Here is a 13179-nt window from a genome sequence, read left to right as displayed (position 1 = left end):
AGAAATGGTGTAATGTTTTTCATTCTGTAAGTGGATTTTTAGTATTTTTAATATTTTCTTAGCTGAATCTTAAAACATTCTCAGAAAAGCGTATTATGTGTTATATAATCAGTTGAAGTTTTCTGGCCAAAAACTCCACAAGCAAAGAAGTTTCACAACTCAGTATCTTTTGTCACAAATGTATATTTTAACTCAAGCCTTAGTTCCTCCCAGTTCATGAGCATGTATTAAAAGCAAGTCAGTTCACTTTGCATTCTTCTACCTGCCACTCTGCTTCATCTAATTGAATTGTAAACTTTTCAGTACACAGCCTGGCTTTTGCTTCACTGTCTTGTACCATGATCTAGTCAGGCATTTTTTGCCTTCAGCATTTACAAGTTTTCATCAGTGAAAATCACACGTGCTCTAAACGTTATGAAATAACATATTATTTCATCAGAAACAACTGTCACGTGTTCACGTGGCGTGATTTTTTCTCTGTGTGTGTGTTGGTTTGGTTTCTATTTGACTTCCCATGAAATCTTGATTAATATTTCTTATATTCGTGCAGTGGTAAAAAAAAATGCAGTTTCTCTTTTGTTAGAGCTTTTTGTGTAAACGTTTAATGACATACATTTAAATTTCAGCTTCCCGATTAGATCCACTAGGAAATTTGTATGAGAACTAAGGCTTTAAATGTAACAGGAAATGGTTGTATTCTTAGTAAAAGTTTATCTCCTTGCATCTTATCTCCTATGCATTGCAGTGTTTGAAAATATATTTCCTTAAGAGACGGATGCTGTTAATGTTTGCCAAGCCACTCACTAAAATATTGTCGTTGAAGTGAATAGATTTCTTCTACTCCCCATTAGAACAATTTCTTTAAAATATTTCTGTAACCATGAGATAGAACATGAGATCTAGGTTTCTTTCTTTATTTCTCCTTAATCTATGATTATACAGGAAAATAACTTTGCATATCCTTTATTCTGAAATCCTCCTGTTCAGTGGTTGTGTATTTAATTATTTCATTTCTGCCTGAAATGATATTCAAGGTAATTTTACTCCAGAGGTGAGGAAGGCAGTGATTCCGTAAAGTAATCTGTAATATTTTATTTGCCTGCAGTGCTTGCTGATTCACATCATAATCCTAAATTCATTCCCTCAAAGAGATTTCTAGTCTTCCTGATCTTTTTTCTTCCTTAGAGAAGTGGTTTGGCAGTGATTCTGTCTTTACCTGAGATTGGCTGAGTGGTTTCACCTTTCATAACTGAACGTGTTCTCAGAAAGACTCCAGGGAAACAGCTGTTTCATGTGTTAAAGTAGCATCCACAGCCCAATCAACCCATGATTAAAAAGAGTTTCAGTCAGTTTCAACTGCATGTATCTCTGCCCATAAATCTATACGTTTATTTCAGGCAAAATTGAAACTGTGGCTCATAAACTGGCATGCTGATATTCAATTGTTAGCAACACTTGTGCAAACGCTCCTCTTACAGAGGTGTAACAGAAATTGATAATTCAAATTATTAATTTCAAAATTTCACTTTGAAATATTACCTTAAAAGGAAATCCAGAAAGTATTTCAGTAAAGTTCTAAGTAAATTTAATTGCACAAATTCAATATTTCTTACTCTCTCTTTTTCTTCTTAAAAGAAAATGCCTCAGCTTCCTGCAGTGTTGGTCATCTTGTTTGTTAACATCTCAAATTATTTAAGATTACTTTTAAAAAAGCCTTGACTTTAGGAACCACTCTACATCATTTCTCCAATTATTCTGTCAACTTGCTATATTGTTCTTGTTTTGAACCCAAGTTTTCTGGTGGTTACAGTATTTATTTTTCTTTCTACAGTTAGCACAGAATAATTTAAGTATAATGTGACAGGTTATTTATATGATGTGAAAAAAAGAAAAACTCTTACCAAATTCAGAAAGTAAATTAAAATAAACTCTTTGAACAGAAGTCAACGTGGAACTGCCTACAACATATCTCAAAAAATCCCCCATTACTCAATGATTCGCTTCTCTTGAGGTCAGCTGTCTCTCTCCCTTTCCCTGCTACCACACTAGGATACTACACCTGTTTTTCCTAGCAGTTTCTACAGTGAAGCAGGTAGCTTTTATGTTTATTATAGCTTCATCTGCTAACCCATTCCTGGCAGCAATTTGAGCATTCTCCTTTATTGAAGAAGAAAACTTCTGCTTATATTATCACATATGCTTTCAGCAACTTGCTAAGCAACTGTGGTACGCAACTATGGTACCTTTTTTTTTTTTTTTTGTACATATATTTCTACATACACTTTTATATATTCTTTTATTGTTAGTAGATATCTAAAAACACCATGTTGTTTGTCTTCTCTGTACACACATACACTCCAGTATTCTGCCAGCAAAATCACCAGCTTCTGCAAACCACAGAAGACCTTTACCTTAGAGGTGTACAGCTAACTTGTTTACACCGGGGTCTTTGCGAGACCTTGTAAGCTGAAAGACTGTAGTACAGGAATTAGTGCAGGTGTAAAGTGTTTCCTGCTCTGCATTTCTCATCTTCAGAAAGCCCCACAATCTAAGCAGCATATCATGTTCTCTCTTTGAATCACAGTTTAATTGCTCCTTAGCAGAATATGCTGTTCTGAATTTCATTTTAGCTTCACCTGCAGTCACAAAAGAATAAATTTTGAATGCTTTATTTTAAAGAACATTTTTGTGAAGGCACACCACTGAAAGAGACAGAGAATGGAAGAGAGTAAACGGGAGGCAGCTGCCATCTCTGTCCATCTGTCCTCTACAGCACATCCAAGCAATTCTGCCCTCCCCTGAGGTACCAGCCGCCCTCCTCCAGTGGTGCCACGCAGGAAGTCTGAAATACAGCCTGGGCACTGAGCAGCAGGAGAAGTGGTTGCAATACATTAAATGAAAGTGCTGACGGCCATTCCCTTGCTTGGTGTCCCTGGCTTTAGGGACTACAGGGCACAGACTGAGGAAGAAATGAACAGTTCCCAACTCCTGGTCATTATTTAGCAGTTTTTGTTGATTTCAACTGAAGTCAGATATTACCTCTAAGGGCAGCGACCATTTGTTGTAGTCTAAATTGATGAACTGGTATAACAAAGTGCCTTTCTTGTCCTCCTTGAGGTTCATTATTTGATTTTCACTCACAATATTTTTAGTCTATCTGAATTACAGTTGATGACAAAAAGAAATGGATTGCTTATAAATGAGTTGCAGCACCATGCAGTAAGATTCAGCACTCCACAGGCAAGGCCGCAAAAGCTGACAGGAAATCGCCATTCACCACTCTCCCCATGCCACCCCAGCCTCTCTTCCCCATTTCTTCTTCAGCTCTTGCACCATTTGTGGTTAGCTTTTAACTCATACTCCCAAAATCACAAACCCTGGGAGCTGCAACCTACCAGCATTTCACATGCTGGAAGGAGGGACGCTTCATGGGGCTTTCCTTACTGAGCAAAGCAGAAGGCAGCGAAGTACCAATGGCTGCCTGTGCATAGGGCAGTCGAGCTCTGTCCTGCCTGCATGGGCACTGCTGCCTGCACCCAGCAGGGAGCCGCTGGCAATGCCCCTGGTATCACAGCCTCCCATGGCTGCTCAGAGCACCCAGTTTGCCCTGCCGTGCATGGGGAGGAAGGCATGGCCCAGCCAGGCCATGGTAATGGCTGGCTCCTTGCCCTTGGTGGAGAGGGCCGTGTTGTGGCCTGCCTTCAGTGCTGGGGCACAGCCAGGCTATGGTTCCCTCAGGAGCTGCCCTGCTTGCCTTTGTGGCAGCAGGGGAGGAAGAGAAAAATTACCCTGGGGTGTCTGGTAGGCGGGTGTTTTGTGACTAGCACCCACAGCACGCATGCTGAAGGAAGGGGTGTTCAGGAGGCCTGGCTGTGCTGCCAAACAGCCCTTTAAGAGCAGAGGCATAACCCTCCAGGCTCCACCTGGAGGCTGGGCCTTGGGCACCAGCACCCCGGGAGTTGGGAGGTTGCAACCAGGGGCTGGTCTGGAGACCTTCCCATTGTCAGCATGAAAACCTGTTCCTGAGGCACCCCAGGCATAGGAAGGTGCTGGCACCATGGCCGTTTCCACAGCCTCTCAGTGAGGGAGATGCCATCACTGTGCTTCTCACTTTTTGCCTTCCTGTGAGGAAGCCAGGCCCTTTCTGTGCTTCTGCTCCTTCAGGGCAGCCTCTGCTGACAGGGAAATCCTTGTGGGGCCCCCTCATCACATATTTCATGGTGGCCCATGCGAACATGAGAGCTGAGGCACCCATGGGTGCACTTCAGGCTTGCCAGCTCAGGAAAAGGCTTTGCTATCACTAAGGGACGTTTCTGTGGGGGAGATTAAAAGGGGCATGCTTTTTTCTGGCTGCCATTTTAGCTTAGGGTAGGGTTCGTTTCCTTTGATTGCACTCCTGAACACATGCACTACTAGGGTGAAATAAGCTTTTTTTTCTTCTTTTTTTTTTTCTTTCTTTTTTTTTTGCCCCTCAGTGTTGAAACAGCTTTCCAGTGATGTCATACAGAGACACTTTCCTGAGTGTTTCCTAATGTCTAGAGAGAGAAGAGCAGAGAGAATGGGGGAAGAAAAAGTCCAGGGATTTGGTATTTAATCTCATCTCTTTTACTGACAAGCAGATATTTAAGTTTTGCATGTGTGTACTTTAGATTTTCCTTCCTTAATTTCATCATAGAAATTGTTTGCAATGCCTCTCTAGATTTTTGATAAAGTTTCAAAGACACTATTTTAGATTTTTTTGTGGATTTTTTTTGTCACTATTATAAATATGCTCATTTAACTCAAAATATGAAATGCCTCTAAAATAATATAAATATAAAAAATCCATGATTTAAACAAAAAAGATTATTTCCTCAATAAGAAATAAAACCACTTAACTCATTAAACTCTGTTTTCAAATGATACGACTTTAAAACGGTCTAGTAGTTATTTTTTCTCAAATGTGTAATTTGACACGTAATAGATACGTACACACAGCAATATATAATATGTATATAACTCCATAATAATTTGAGATTTGTCTTTGTAGGATCCTTGGCCCAGACAGATGATCTTCATTCAGAGCCACTATCTGAAGGGAAGAGAGACGAACCTAAAGAATCTATGTCAAATGTATGTTCCATGTTTTGTCATACTTCTCAATGTGTTGAGGTGTTCTACAAAGTGAACATTAATTTTGAATCACTCAGAGTTCTTCCAGATTTTGTTTAGAATTTCTGAGTAATAATTAGAGAGATGATAACTATGCCAAATAAAAGATGTATGCAATTTATTTTGTATTTTTCCTAAAAAAAAAAATAGTGTAACTATATGCAGAATATAGTATAAATTTCGAAATTGAAATTATATTTCATTTCTAATAGTTTATAGTCTTAATTGTCTCTAGACTTCTGATTGATGGGGTTTTTTAATTATGTTTTAAAGGAAGGTACTATAGTCTCCAAAATAAGCTCTGAGATATTGTTTATAAAACAATTGCGCCTATAGATGTAAACTTTTATATTCAAGTATTAGCACGTTCGTTAACATTCAGTGCTTAACTAAGCCCTAATTTCTTTCATGCATTCTTTCTTCACAATAGCTCCATCTCGTGGTTGGCTAAATATTACCTGAGTATATGAGCTTTCAGTATATGTTTCACAAGAACGGTAGGGTTGAAAACAGAAGTACATATATATATATATGTATATAAAAATACTGATGAGGGGGGAAAATATTATTTATAAAAATAAAAAATCATAAAGATTATGATTAGCTCTATTACCACATTTGTAGTAATATATACACTTAGAGTTATGTTTTGTTTCTATTTCATACAGGTGTTCAGAAATGATGCAGCTGATCAGCAGTTTAACCTTGAAGCTGCAATTAAAAATGTTGACAGAATGTCCAATGAGCTGAAGAAACTAAATGGTAATTCTGAGTTCATCATCTAGCTATACAGAAAGCTGTTGAAGGCATTGTTTTAGAAAGCATGTTTGAGAATGGCTCGTGTTTTCTGTATCATACAATTATTTTTTTAATCTAATGAAAAAAATGTTTTGTTTTGAACAATTAATGAAACACTAGTTACATAGGAATGGAACTATGTTAGCTAAGCATGGACAAAAACTGTTAGTCAAATGCATTCCTTTTTAGGGACAAAAATAGTTTGACAATGACAATATTACAAATATGCTAATATCAAACTTTATTTAACTGCTTTGAGGTAAACAAAACAAGGCAATCCTTTGCATTTTTGAAAGAGTTGACAATTGTACTTCAAAAACATGCTCTATTAAATTGTCTTTTGCTTAGCATTTACTATTCAGTAAGTGCTGTGAAATTACATTTCCCTTTGTCTTTCAGTGGAAAGCCAGCTGTTGCTTTGTGACCTTATTTTGAATTTCAACCATCCCATGAAGGCCAAAGATTTAAGAGAAGCTGAAGAAAAAACTTGGAGTTTGACAGATTAAGTAATACCATCCATTTTCATATATTGTCTTCTATTAATAGTGATTGAGTTTCAACTGTAAAGTGACAATATGGTTTCCTGCACTTGGATTATTTTTATTTTAAATTGGAAATGTAGAATGGAAAACGTTACTGATTTTGAGAGAGATTTTTAACCCAAATTTCTCAAATTAATTATACTAGGTCTGGAAAGAGTAGCAAAATTAACTAGAAAGGTCAGGAAATGGGGCATGAAGTTCTTCACATGTGTTTGTCTCCTTTTAAATGAAGACATATTGGAAGAGTAACAAAAGATTAAAAATTACTTCACGTCAAGTTATTGCTCTTGTCTCAGTCGTGTTCCGGGAAATGGGATGAGAAATGTTCAATAAAAGAGGAACTGCGAGTCATCATTTGATATGCCTTCCTTATTCTAAAAATGTTGCTGTGGAAGGAGGCCACAGAGCAAATTACTTCTGGGAAATCAAAAGTACTTTGATCCTAGTTTCTATAGTGACTTTCTAATGCATATAGATTCAAAAGAAAGCAAAAGTTAGTAGTTTAAATACTCCACTATGAAGTCTTGTCAGCCCAAAATTTGTGTAGCCAGTGTATTCATATATTTTAAGTAGAATTCATATTCAGTCATACTTTACTTGTGAAAATGTTTGAATGTTGAGGTATGTTTTTAGTCATACAAAACATGTTTATCTGAATAATCAAATCCAGATTTACTTTGTAGAAAAAGAATATGTAGAGCTATAATTTGTTATGTAGGTTTACATTTTATTGCTTAATATTTATGTATATTTATATTTATATTTTATATTTATTTATTATTAGAAGTGGAAAAAAAAATGGTGATTTAAAACCAATGAAATAATTCCATAGGAGGCATTTCAGGGTTGTCAGAATTTTCAAGACAGTGTAATAAAATGACAACCTCCAGCTTACACAGTCAATGGTAATATTGTGGGATTGATCTTAATTTTAGCATTTTTGGAAAGACATATAAAAACTGACTTTTCTTTCACAAGACTAGTAGCAGGTATTTTAAAAAAATACAGTAGTAGAGATAGGCTTTGTCAGCTGAAGTGGTTTTATTTATTTATATACTTATTTACTCATAGTTGCATGGAAATGAAATTCTCTAACTTTGAATTCCAGCTCCTAGACAAATATAATGTAAATAAAAATAACATTTACAACATACATATTTAAAGTTGTAAAACTCTTCATGAAATCTGATTTTCTTAACATAGAAGCTATATAAATGATATGGACGATATCCTCCCTTGAATTATGATTCAACACAGAAATGGCTTTAGAGGAGAAAATGTGACAATGTCCAAGGTAATTCTTTTTATTTATTTAATTTTTTTTTGGTCAGAAAACAGAAGTTCCTAAAAAAACAGGGCAAAAAATTGGGATAAATCCCACTTAACAAAGGAGAGGGAAAAAACTCATGACATAGTATTCTTCAGTGGTCCTCAGCTGCAGCTTATATTATAGAACTGAGAATGTTATTGTTTTTTCTTGAAAGAACACAGTAAAAACAGAAAGCATTTGTATAAGAGGAACCAACTTTATCCAAATTATATCTGTATGCTTTCTAAGGGACTTGGGTGTGGTCTTGCAATTAATAATCACATGATGATAATCTTTTTGATGTGTCTCCTATAAAAGAATGGTGGCTTATTTTAGAGTCAGAGATACAGTTAAAGAGATGTGCTAATAGAGAAAACCTTGTTGCTAAGTGAGTTTAGAGGATCCTAGGAGATAATTCCAATTCATGGGCTAAGATGCCATCCGTGAATCATCAGTTGTATGGCAGGTAGAAGATATTATCTGTAGATATTTTATTTTTCTAGAAAACTGTGAACAGAAACAGTTGTATAGCTGAATAACACAAACACAGGTATTGACAGGCAGGGGGATTAGAGGGGAAAAATCAAGGGAAAAAATCGAGCAACACACGAAATTTTTGTGTCTTGCTGAAAGGTAGGTGTCTTTAGGGTCCAGGTTGGCAGGTTGGAGTCCAAGTCTTTTCACAGAAATGCCCATAGTTAGCTGATTTATTGATTTATTGGGAGGTGGATTGCACGGGGGAAAAAAAAAAAAAAAAAGAAGAAAAAAACTATTGCTTTTGGTTTACTTCTCAACTTTGTTTTGGTTCTTGGTTCTGTGGTATGTACTACTTTAAATAATAGAATTGCTCCTGCAATTCTGATCTGAAAAATAGGTTACATTTTTTTTTCTCCTCTGAAAGCAGAGACTTGTATTGGTGTATCTTTCATGGGTCCTCTAACGTGGTTTGGAAATCGTTTCAGGAAGATACACGTTTGTTGGAAGATAGTTTTCCTCACCTAATGAATTCTTGTGTACTCTATGGTTACTGGACAGTAATAAATATATTGTAGGAAAATCATATTTATAGAGTACTACATTTAAAGCATGACTTAAAAATAACAACATTGTCCTTTTTATTAAAATTAAAAGTATTTTTAATGATTTCTTCATGGTTTTAGTTCACTGAAAAAGGAAGTATCCTTAGGTTTACAGACTTTAGTAGACTTTGATCCTTTATGTGATCTTCATTAGGGTCTCATTTAAATATGTCCTGCAGCGTATGTTAACATGCACTGGTTTCTTGAACCCCTGTCTTTTCCATCAATCAGAAGAAGAGGTGTTCTTTGGAAGTAATCAATGATGTCTGCTACAGATGAAAAATCCTGTGGGATGGAAAAATAAGAAGGTAATGGAAAAAGTGTCAGAATTCTTAGCAATTAGTAAACTCAATTTAGAAACCTTTTTTCTTTATAAGAGGTGTCTTATAAGGTCCAGTAAATATAATCAGATCAGCTGTCTTTCTTCCTGCCCTAATGTGTAGCTATGTTGATGTATGTGTATGATCTACTGAAGATGTGTTGTATAATGAATTTATGCAGATTCAACATGTTTAATACACGGTGGTGTTGTTTCCGTTTGACATGATGAAGTTGACTCATAAATTCAGAGAGTTTAGACTCAATCAGTATATGTGCTGACCAGTGTGTCTGACGCCAGCAGATCCCGTGCAGTGCTACAGGATGTGAGTAAGCTAACCATCTGAAGCAAAGCAGTAAAGTTGGCAGATATGGATTTGCTCTCAGTGGTGTATTTCCATTATCTGGTGTCTTAGTGGTAAACAAACACTCCCTAACAAATTGTATTGATTTCTAATAGCTGTACGCTAAGGCTATCAATTCACTCCATGAGTACAAACAGGAGAATCTGATTTTCCTTTCAGAAGTAACAATTGTAGGAATATCTGTAAGACAATAAGCAGAATTTCAATGGATTAAAATAGCTGCTAGATTAAGTAGCCTGACACTTAGAGAATGAGACAGGAGGCACTTTAAGATGAAGGGAAGTAGCGTGAAAAAATGCACAGTACCTCTTTTCCTTTTAAGCCAGTTCCTAACAAATATATCTGATTTTGCTCCTGGTAACGAATCTGGATGTTGTATACTTTATCTCTGTACAACACCATCAGTACATATGGATGAGTAGCAGTTTTTCTTGAGCTGTCTCTTACCAAGAAGGTTCCATCCTGAAAGATGAAAAGATGAAAGATGACAAATAAATGCTGCTTCTGGTTTTGATCTGCACAACAGCCTTAAGTAGATCACTCATGCTTTTAAGGAATTTTTCTTTGTGAAATCTGCTATTTTCTCTTTCTCCCTCACAAGAGAAACTGAGCTATTTATAAGGAAAAACATTTAGGTCATTCCTCAAATATTGTGTCTTTCAATCTGCTATTTAAAGTATTCACTCTCTGATACAAAATGCAGATATTTAGGGAAGAGAGGGCTGGTGTCGTATGAGGGAGAGATGCCACTAAAGGAGGAGGTAAAATATGAAAGGCCTAACTCCACTTCAGCCAGAAGAGAATTTAATTCCTGGTAAATTTCAATCAAGATTCCTCTGTGATCTGTTTACAGGCAGCCTAAAATAATGATTGTGGCTGTGTCATTTTGGTAGAGCCAGTGATATTCTCTTTTTCTTTCTCTCCTTCTGCTTTTCTTCATTTCAGATTTTAAAAATCTTCCATTAAAATACCCTGTCTGAAAGGCACTGGATGTGGTCCCATAAGCTAGACCTTAGCACAAGTCATTGAAATGCTGTACATGGCAACTTCAAACCATTGCATGTGCTGTGAGGCATCACAGATTAAACAGTTTTCTCACAATGATTAATGAGATATAATTTGTTTTATCTCTGCACACACAGTTAAGCCTGGGCTTCACGTGCTTGAATCTGTACTTCATTTTGCTGGTAACTATGGCCTAGAAAAGGGTAGGACTCAACTCATCTAATTCAAGCTAAAATTTGGAATTTGTGACAAACTCTGTAATAGTGACAAAGAAATCTTTCCAGAGAACAAGTCATTCCTCTTAAGATAGGTAAGATGAAACTGCTCTCTTGGGCTATGAAAAACAACAACAGCCTTCATGGCTGGTTTAATCTAGCTGCCTAACTTTTATGTGGGTAAAGATATGCAAGATGAACCCCCCAGTGTAAATGTCTATATTGGAGCTTAACCTTACGGTGCAATTTACCTTCACTCTTCCTATATGACTGCAGGGACATCTAGCTAGGCTATTAAGGAGGTGCTGAGAACCCCCAACAGTTTAAAGAGTACCTTGTTTATTTTTCGAAGAGCTGCTTCTGCTTCTGGCCGGCTAATATAAGCAACATACCATTCATCATTTAATGAATCCTATATTTTTTGTGGGAGAGAAGAAAGGAGAAAGTCAATTGTCAATGAATTAATTTATTATGTTAACAACATACTAATAAGTAGAGAGAAAACTGAACGTGAGGGATATTGGAATTTATGTGCAGAAGGTATGAGCTTCAGGGATCATACTAGCATATACGAGTATATGGTAAGTGACACTGAAAGATTTTAGTGATTTAATCACTTTGAAAATTATGGAAGTATTACAGACCTACCTGTTAAATATCTGCAAGTAAGGTAGGAAAACTGGTATTTCCAGATATTTTCAGTAAAAAATAGATTTCAAATCATGGCATCATAGAATGGTTTGGGTTGGAAGGGACTTTAAAGATCATCTACTTACAACCCCTCTGCCTGGGACGCTACCATGCTAACATCAACGTGCAAACGTGCTAACGTTTGCCTCTCTCTCTGTCTTTCTCTCCCCCCTCCCGCCACCCCCCCCCCCCTTTGTTTTTTTAACAATCATCTGAGACAATAGCACAGACTTCCTGTGAACTTAACAGTACTGGGCAACCATACATGGTCTCATCAGGAGTGGTTTGCTCTATACTTGCCATATTTAAAGAAATGTGAAACAAAAATGCACTTAAGTGGTTAAAGTATATGAATTGTCTACTTACCAAGGTCTTGTGGAAAGAGAAATGAATATGTAATGCTATTTGAAGACAATTGTTTAAAACCAAGTAATCCAGCAAACAAGTATTTCTCTTATTTTGTTCTACTGCATTTTGCTATTGTTTTACTTGGCGGAGGCAGAAAAAAAAGGCACTAAATATTGACACAGAAAAGGAAACTGAAAACACCTACTAACATCCTGACAATGGCTACTAACTAGAAAAACAACGTTGAAAACAGTTCTCTCTTGAAATCAGATTATTTGCTGTATTTAGCAGTTATAGTTAATACTTGTGATGTTTCTGTACCTCATCTTCCTCCGTGTTTGTGTGCTGAGCAGTCTGTCTGCTAGGAATGGGCAATGGAGGTCTTATATCAGCTGTCCCTCTTGAAGGAGATCTGCTGTTGTTGCCTTTGAAGTTGTCATACAAGAACAGAAAAAATATTGAAATGAGGAAATAATTTCATCTGGGAAATGCATACTGGTATATGGTATAGAATCTTGATTTTGTGAGGCATGAAGAATTTGTATCACTCTGGTACCGAGGCATTTTGAATTGATTTGAAATCAGATTTATTGTATGAATGTTGTATGTAGGCTGATGTATGAAATCTAAGTTCCTTATATAAATTCTTCCTTGGTGCAAAGGGACGCTAACTGAACTCTCGTAGTTCATAGTACCTTAAAATCAGATGAGCTTGAAATATAGGTTGCATCTTTTTAGCTTCTGTACCACAGTTACTCAGTTGAGAGCATCTCCAATTTCTTTAGAGACAGATTTAATATTGTCTCTTCAGATTCCTTGCCTTCTTAGCAAGTGGAAACTAAAAAAGGTCACTGTAAGACATTGGTAGGTGTTACCATATGCAAAAATCAATTTTCAAAACAATTGCTTTATAAGCTTCCTTTATTTTTGACTTCCTTTTACAAGATGCAGTATATTTTATATGGAAAGTGTTTTCTCCCTTTTTCGAGACTGTTAGTATACCACAATGATTTCTAGGTAGTGTTATTTGGCTTTCAACAGTGTTAGTTATATTTAAAAAGGTACTTATATGAAGTTTTGGCAATGATTTAACTAGACTGTTAAGCCCAAACTTCATGGGAGAAGATCATCCTAGATTCAGACTAATGCACTCAAACTGCCTTGCAACCTTCAGTCATTGTTTGTACATAAAATCAAGGAGTGAAGGATACAAACCTAGAGGGAAGCGAGGTGGTAGAGAGCCACTTGCAGACAGGCTTCTAGCACTGTTATAGAAACAACAACAACAACAAAAATAGTAAGTACAATATGACATTGCTATACAAGATTTCTGTGTTGTAAAATACTGATCTGAACTGT

At 36.4% G+C, this 13179-nt stretch overlaps 2 protein-coding genes across 2 annotated transcripts in view; one reads left to right on the top strand and one right to left on the bottom strand.

Annotated features, from left to right (window-relative positions):
* DOCK2 (dedicator of cytokinesis 2) overlaps nucleotides 1-6844 on the top strand; it is a 286898-nt gene extending 280054 nt beyond the window's left edge. Inside the window, exons 65-67 of the mRNA XM_080554755.1 lie at nucleotides 5030-5112; nucleotides 5820-5913; nucleotides 6349-6844. The gene's annotated coding sequence lies outside the window, so the exon portion shown is untranslated. The remainder of the gene's footprint in view (nucleotides 1-5029; nucleotides 5113-5819; nucleotides 5914-6348) is intronic.
* Nucleotides 6845-7508: 664 nt separating this feature from the next.
* Nucleotides 7509-13179, bottom strand: part of LCP2 (lymphocyte cytosolic protein 2) — a 33528-nt gene continuing 27857 nt past the window's right edge. The window contains exons 17-21 of the mRNA XM_080554770.1: nucleotides 13036-13085; nucleotides 12142-12245; nucleotides 11117-11194; nucleotides 9869-10024; nucleotides 7509-9164 (exon numbers count right to left, since the gene is read on the bottom strand). Coding sequence (XP_080410896.1) covers nucleotides 9042-9164; nucleotides 9869-10024; nucleotides 11117-11194; nucleotides 12142-12245; nucleotides 13036-13085 — 511 coding nt within the window. The 3' untranslated portion in view covers nucleotides 7509-9041. The remainder of the gene's footprint in view (nucleotides 9165-9868; nucleotides 10025-11116; nucleotides 11195-12141; nucleotides 12246-13035; nucleotides 13086-13179) is intronic.

This window comes from Anser brachyrhynchus, assembly GCF_964034855.1.
Source record: "Anser brachyrhynchus genome assembly, chromosome: 14".
Lineage (NCBI taxonomy): Eukaryota > Metazoa > Chordata > Aves > Anseriformes > Anatidae > Anser > Anser brachyrhynchus.
The sequence above is the reverse complement of the archived record's forward strand: the minus strand, read 5'-3'. Positions and strand labels throughout refer to the sequence as shown.